The 7,540-nt window shown below is 48.9% G+C and overlaps 1 protein-coding gene across 3 annotated transcripts in view; it reads left to right on the top strand.

Annotated features, from left to right (window-relative positions):
- Positions 1-18: 18 nt before the first annotated feature.
- Positions 19-7,540, top strand: part of BTK (Bruton tyrosine kinase) — a 27,753-nt gene continuing 20,231 nt past the window's right edge. Inside the window, exon 1 of one of the 3 annotated variants that reach the window (XM_019521212.1) lies at positions 19-197. Coding sequence is in view for 2 of the 3 variants with exons in the window: in XM_019521210.1 (XP_019376755.1) it covers positions 4,781-4,837 (57 nt within the window). In the remaining variant the exon portion in view is untranslated. Of the gene's footprint in view, positions 198-2,926; positions 4,838-7,540 lie in introns of those variants that run through there. The other 2 variants (XM_019521210.1, XM_019521211.1) reach the window with 2 other exon arrangements.

The raw sequence follows: 7,540 nt of genomic DNA on the forward strand, positions 1-7,540 counted from the left end.
CTCGTGTTCTTCCTGCCTCCGAGCTCTCTGAGAGAATGTCTTCTGCTGCCATTCCTGCTGTGAGCTGATTACATCTTTGTTTAAAACAAGCCGCCCACGGGGCGTTCCTTGGTCCTGATACTGCTGGGAAAGCATCCTCAGTGAGCAGAGTTGGCTCCGAGGCACGTGCATGGAGAAGGAGTGACAGGAGTTCATCAGTAAGTGTTTTACCTTTTGGACATTTGGAGACCCCTGGGGCCAACATAACTTGTGTGTGTGGAAGGGGAAGCAATGGGAATGAACAGAACACCTTGCCACTGTGCCATGGCATCCAGTGTGTCTGTGACGTACCTTAGGATTCACAATGGGCTTTGTTGCAAAGTCCAGCATAGGCATAGGAGCTGGAAAGGAATAGCTGAGAGGAGGAATGGAGAGAAAAAGCAGCCATCGATTCATAACCAGTGTGCCAGATGAGTGATGAGGCTGTGAAAGGCATCTGGATGGTTTGCTGCATCCAGCAGCATAGGGTTCAGAATTGGAAGGTGTCTGGAGGCCCCATGGACCAGGCAGAGGGATGTCACAGGGAAAGCACAGGACAGGAAGCACCTGCAGAGCACTGCAGTGAAGTAGTACCTGTCCAGGGGCTCGCAGTGTTGGGATACAGGAGTTCTGGAAACAGCCCTTTGAGAGGACAGCAGGATGTGTGTCTGGGTGGTAGCACGCCCAAAAGTAAAGTTTCTCCTCAGACAGCACTGGTGCAAGAGGGAGGATGCCCCTTCTTTATGCTTGGCAGATAGTCTGGTTATTCCTACCTACATCTCAGCCTTTTTTGGATCCTTCTCAGTTTGTGGCCTCAGGAATCACCTGTGGCAGTAAGTCCCTCAGGTATGAACCTCGTCTGGTCAGGAGTGGTGTGGAGTTCACACCAGCCGAGAAGCCCCATGAGTTTCATACCCCTGAGGTTCTTGCATGTAACTGACATGGCCACTGCTGTGCACAAATGGCTACAGGGAGAGTTTGTGAGTAGAACAGTGGACTCTGTGTAAAGGCTCCTGAGCTCTTCTCCCATCTCTGCCATTGATTTCCTGTGTAACCTGTGCTGGTCACTTCTTGCCATGCCTGCATCATGGTGTTCGTGATGTATAACGCATTTTGAGTCACGTGTTGGAAAAGCATGATCAAATCTCACTAGTCTGCCTGTCTGGATAACGATGCACTGGAGCAGAGAGGAGCAGTGCCACATGGAAGAAACAGAAACACTGCCAAGAGTCCAGGCTGCACATGGTGCCAAGGGTGGCTGAGCTGGACTGTGCCTGGCAATACACAGCATCTGCATGGCAGGCAGGAAGGAGAGGGGCACAGGAGTCTCTGTGGGGCCCGGGGGCAAGAGGTCTTTCCTGGAAAGACTTACACCCCCTGTGTCACCCCTAGAGTTCTCTCTAACACCTCTTTTCTCTGGTCCTCTTTCTGTTCTTCATTCATTGTCCCTTTACTTCCCCACCAGTCGGTCTCCCTTCTCCCAACTCATACCCTCCCCCTGCCCCTCAATCCCTTGGCTGTCTTTAGCCATGAAAGGAGCATGGCTTCTAGAGTCCAGTCCCCCAGCAGGTCATCTTCTCTCCTTGACTAACAAGGGAAGCTGCCTTATACCTGCCTTAGCTCCTACAGCAGGTAAGACAGGGAATCTGCCACAGCTGACTAATGGGTAGGAAGGGCAGCTGCTTGTGCTGAATGATTGTGCCGGTTGGTCAGAGCTTGTGGCCTCCAGCCAGGAATGATGCATTGCTTCTCTAGTGTCAGGACATGTTTCTGGACTGCAGGCTGAGCACCGAGATAGTTTGAACACTATTGTGCTGGGACACAGTGGGATTCCCAGTGCTCAGTTCACTAGACATGATGCACTTGCATCATACCAGTTAAGGCTCCACGGAACAGCAGAGAGGATGGAGTCCCAGCTCAGTGCTGGGGGTCTTGGTCTTAGGACTGCAGTACAGCAGAGGGGAAGCAATTGCATCTCAGTTGTGGAAGCCCCTGGATGCTGTAGCAGAACTGATACTGTCTTTGCCTTCCCCTTATTTCTTGGTCACTTTGACACAGATCAGACTCCTGAATGTAAAAACTGCTTGTTCATCTGTGAACCTGTCTTGTGTGACTGGGCTTAGTTAGTTGGGACATAGTGTCCAGCATGTGTCTCTCTCCATAGAGATAAAGCTAGGGGAACAGGCAGGGGTATCCTTAGGACTGAGCAGTGGGCAGGTACCATGTGAAGAAACAAACCCTGCTAAAAGAAACTGCGGGAGGTCCCGGCATGTGCCTTCCAAGACAATCTGCCTGACACCCCTTCCAGAGCTCTTCATTCAGCAGTACTGTGTTACATCGCTGAGTGTCTCTCTGCTTTAAGCCCCCTTGGCATCTCCACACTGGAATTGCTTCCCACATGCTTTGTCCTTGTCTTACTCCATTGTTAGTCACTGACCAAGCTATCTGTAGTGCTGTGGCTCTGCCTGGGGCTCAGGGGTAGCAGACTGAGCAGAGGAATAACCTCTGTGCAAGGCTGAGCTGGCAGCTTGGTAAGGAAAAGGTTGCATTTCAACTCTTGCCTGCTTCTCATGGTCTCTAGGGGCTGTGAACAGCCCTGCCATAAGTTGAAGCACCTCCAAAGTTGCTCTAAACTACACTGGAGACAGAGAGGCCCCAGCTGAGGCAAGACTATGGGAGGCACAAAGGTGGTTTTGTCTCCTGCCCCTTCCCTGGTCCCATGTTGAGTGCAAAACATGGAGCAACTGAGACCCAGGGCAGACCCATTTCGCTCCCCTCCCTCCTGGGCACTGCCTACTGCAGCCCCTTTCCTGGAGTGTGAACCCAGCCAGGCTGAGTCTCTGGCCCCACACCCCTATGGTTGGTGTGTGCTGGATTTCATGTCTGCCCAGAGCTCTGAGATTAGATCTTGTATTCATTCTTTCAGACAACCCCCAAACAGAGCAAGGATCTGCACGTGGGTCCAGTTAACATCTCTGTGCATGCTGCAATCACTTTCCATGAGTCAGCTCTCATTGAGAGCAAGCCCAGCTCAGAGCAGTGTGGCAGGCTGGACTACATGGCCTGGCTTGCTGGGCTATGCAAATCCACCCACTAGCATGGATGAGTGAGCTCAGCAGGTTTTTGGGGGGAGGGGAGTGAGGCTGGAGCCCAGCTTGGCCACATGAGCTTTACCCAAGTTTGCCCGATATCAGAGAGAGACAAAAATAGATTTGCAGGAACAAAGGATCCAAAATGCAGCCTCAGTAGTTTAGTAGCTGCCACATTTCCCTACTGTCAGCCACTTTGAAACCTCTGTCCTGCACAGCTGGGACTGCACACTAATTACTTGTAGCCAGATGCAAGCTAGAGCATTGACTGGAATTATGTTTGAGGACAGATGCTGCTCTGCAGCTCCCTCTGCTTCCACAGCATGTGTTGCTTGGGTCCTCCTAGACAAGGGGAAGCCAGGTATCCACCCAGACTCCACTTTGGCAAGGCCTGTGAAGATGCTCCTTTTTAGCTGCTGGGTTGTGAAGTTCACATGTGCCGGCCACCTGTTGTCACATACTCTTGAGAGCCACCATGGCCCATTCAGTTGGAAGACAGCCTTGTTGGGATACACTTTTACACCCCCGTCTTACTTTGCCCATTACTCCACCCACGAGAGCATCTGCTGAGGATAGTAGAAGGCAGTGACAGAGAAAGGATAGATCTCTGACCCTGTGTCCTGGCTGGCCACGGCTCAGGGCACAACAAAGGCCCCAGATTCATCTGTTTGGAATAATGGGTGCTCTCAGGCACAGGAGCGGAGGAATGGCTGTGAGGGTGGGTGGAGGCTGGCCCCAATGCCTGCCCCAGGATGAATGTGGAGGCAGCCTCTCAGCACTGTACAGCACAGTGCTGCATTCACATCCTGTTGGGAGTGCACAATACAGATCAGGCAGTAAGGCAGCTGCATCCCTCCAAGAAATGCACCCCAGTACCGACAGAGCCACTTTCACCCCCTCTTCCCATAGGATCAACTAATCCCAAGTCCTTGGGCCTTTTGATGGACAGAGGTCCCCAGGGTCATCACTGCCCGGACCATCCTCAGATGTCCTCCCCCACCACACCCTTTCCCCCCAGCCTGATGCTAGCGGTTTATCTCAGCAGCACTATGCAGGCTCTCCTACCTAGGTTTTGACACTTTGTGCTTGCAAATGCAGCTGTCCCATATTTATCAGAGTACAGTTGACCAAAGTGAGATATTAGCAGGAAGTAACATGAGCCAGAGAGGGGGAACTACCGTGTCACCCCAACCCCCACACTCTCAGTCTGATACAGATGGACAGCTTCTGCAGAGGTACGTGGCAGACACCGTGAAGGATTCACTGAGTATAGATGAGATCAGTGCTGCTGGAAAAAGAGTAGAGAGCTAAGCCTAGTCAGTGGTCAGTGGAAAGGGTCTCCAGCATGGCAACCTGGAGCCTGGGCTCCATGGCCAGCTGATAGTAAGAAGAATAGGAGCCAGGGGTCTGACTCACTGTGACAATGATTCATTAGACATATTACAGAAGGGGTCAGAGAGCCTGCTCAGGATTGGGCCCCTTTTTGTTGGGTGCTGCCCAAACCCATCATAAACAATGCCTGCCTATTGGAGAAGCTAGGTATTTATGCCATGCTAAAAAAGGCTGCATTGTGTGTACGGAGTCATAGCGATGGGACATAAGGGCCTGGCCCTCCCTCAGTATTGTTGATCTTCCTTTCGTCTCTCACTGGGCTGTTGCTAGAAGACACAGCAATGAGATGTCCTGCCCCTCCTATGATTCTGGCCATTACTCAGTGGCTGCACCTCAAGGTAAAGACTTTGTCATACTTGTCAATAGAGCTGGGTAAGTAGTTTGGGAGATGAGAGGTGAACTCAGCCTGGTGCATTCCTGGGGTCAGAGCACTGGCTGTTTGTGAAAGTTTGGATGGCTATCACACCTCTGAGAAAATGGTGGCCACTCTTCCATGGGTTGGAGCACAAATGGAACTTCCTGTGATAGGCCAGGCTGGAGCTGCAGTGTTCAGCAGTCGTCACTTTTTGTATTTTTTTTCAGCAGTTGCGATTTTTTATTTGTTCCTGTTTAGTATATTTTTTAAATTAACACTGTATTTCAAAAGAATTGTTCAGCTAAGACATTTTCAGGTTGCTGCTGAGGAAATGTGTCATGTTAAGGCACATGTAAAATGTTAAATGTACATATAAAGGATGTATACAGGGATGGATGGATCGTGTATGGAGATAGACAGACAGTCAATAAGTACATCTGGGCTCATTCACTCCTCCCCATTGGTTTGCTAATAATACCTTTTATAAAACTGGTTGGCTGTAAGTTCAGATACTTTAGTAATAGAAGTCACAAAAGAATTGACAGAGAAACAGACATTTTGAAGTAAGGATCAGGATCATTTATCAGAACTAACAGGCATCTTAGCATGCACCTGACGACAGGAAAAAAATATCAATTACTTTGACTTTCAGTCTGAAAATGATTCATCCACACATTTATTTCATGAACCCTTATGAATAATGAAATCCAGATCTCCTTGAAAATGATTCTTTAGCCAAGAAAAGGGGAGGGTTATGGTGATAAAATGTGGCCAGCTGTAATTTTTAATAACAGAAATGTAAAAACTGCCTGAGCAGATCAGTTGATTTAGTCTGGATCTGAGTCTTGCGTCTGGCAGTGTACCCCATCCACAGTGTTTCAGGTGAAGGTGACCCAGCCTCCTTGAATGTATTCCTATAGAAGTTGTGCTGCATGTAGAGTTAAAATTCCTTCCAACTAACATCTGATCATGTGGTTCACTGGGACTCAGTTCTATACCACTGCATGGGAGTACTGCCATTAACTTCACTGGAGGAAGGAGTGATGATCATTCAGTCTCTTCAGTACCATAACTGCAAATGCTGCCCTTGTGCATCACCAGTCAGCTAACTCAGTTTTACTAAAACTCACTGCATACTACCTGGCAGCATAAGTTCACTCTACTTTTTGCAGAGGAACCTGCTCCTTTATCCTATGGAATACATTGTTTTCCTGTTCCATACAGGTGGGGAAAGCAAGTTCTCCATTGCCCTTCACACCATTCATTCTTATCTAGTTCCTCAGCAGATCCTCTCATTCCCCTTCTGAATTAGACCAAGTCTATAATAGGGGTGCCTGTGACACACACATTTTCTTTTTGTTGCCCTTAGCATCTCTCATTTCCCTTTCCCCTTTCAGTCCTAGTTCTGTAAATTGCATTGTCCAGCCTTGCAGAGCTCTGGGATACAGCGAGTTCTGTGTGCAAGGTATTACACCAAACACAGTTGTATTCTTGATACACGTGGGATTGTTTAGACCCCCTGTTAGGACTGCCAGTTTGGAGCTTTCTGCACAAAGGAAACAAGTGCTTTTAACAAAGTGAAAGTGATGCTGCAAGTGGTTCTCAGGTATCCAGTGCTAACAGTGCTCAAAGGGTACAGCTTGTGTAGGGAAGTGGGTGTATCCAAGCAGCTGCACAGAGTAACCAAATGAAATTTCTATATGTAACTGTCTGGGTCCTCAGCTTGACTTAGCCTGATTTGTGGAGCAATACAGCCTTATACACTCAGGCTGAAGTCCATCTAATATCAGAGTGTCTACGCTGCAGACTGCTGCACCTGTGGGAAGTGCATACACTAAACATTTTTATTTTACAATCTGCTAATATGCACAATATGGGTGACAAGCCTGGAGAACAAGAGTAATAGATGTCACCTACAGATGCCACCAAGCTGCAGAATTCAGGCCCATGTTTGGATTTCTAGTTCTTATGGATCTGGAGTGAGGAATGGATCCAGCCCCAGCAGGGATGAACTTGATGAAGTAAAATAAATCTGAGCACTTCTCTGAATTGAAGCCCTGTGCTCAGAGCAGGACCTGGGCTGGGCCTACAGTAGAGAAGACTTTACATGTATGATGCCACAGTTCCCAGGAGGGAGTGCTTCTGTTGTAAACTGCAGTAGTCCCAGACCTGCTACAACACATGCCTGATTGCTGATAAACCCACTGGGAATCCCCAGAGCACTCATGCCATGTTCACTACCCATGCCCTACACTGAGGCTACTGGGAGCATTTAGAGTAGAGGAGCATTTAGAGTAGAGGAGCACAGAACAGCTGTATCAGAGCCAGGATCTAGCCACAAGCCTCGAGAGTCTTATTGTTACCAGCTACTGCTTCCACAGTGCAGAGTCATCACTTAACTCTGCATAAATGGTGCAAGCATTTGCAGGTTAGTACCACTGGATTCCACCTCCCCCCCAACACATGCACGCATACTGGGGATTCTTTGGCATCACTGATAAGAATCAGCTATGGTCCTATAGTTGCATGTCTCTTTCTTTCCCTCCTCTGCCACCCCTCCTGGAGGCTCCTTCCAGAGTCATAGCTGTGTTGGCCTGAAGAAGTCACTAGTGTTAGCATTATGTATCTGATTGGAACTGCAATCTGCTTAGATATTGTCATCTCCCTCTTGGGGACTGTTGGGACT

This window comes from Gavialis gangeticus, unplaced genomic scaffold (genome assembly GCF_001723915.1).
Source record: "Gavialis gangeticus isolate Ggan-Ray unplaced genomic scaffold, GavGan_comp1, whole genome shotgun sequence".
NCBI lineage: Eukaryota > Metazoa > Chordata > Crocodylia > Gavialidae > Gavialis > Gavialis gangeticus.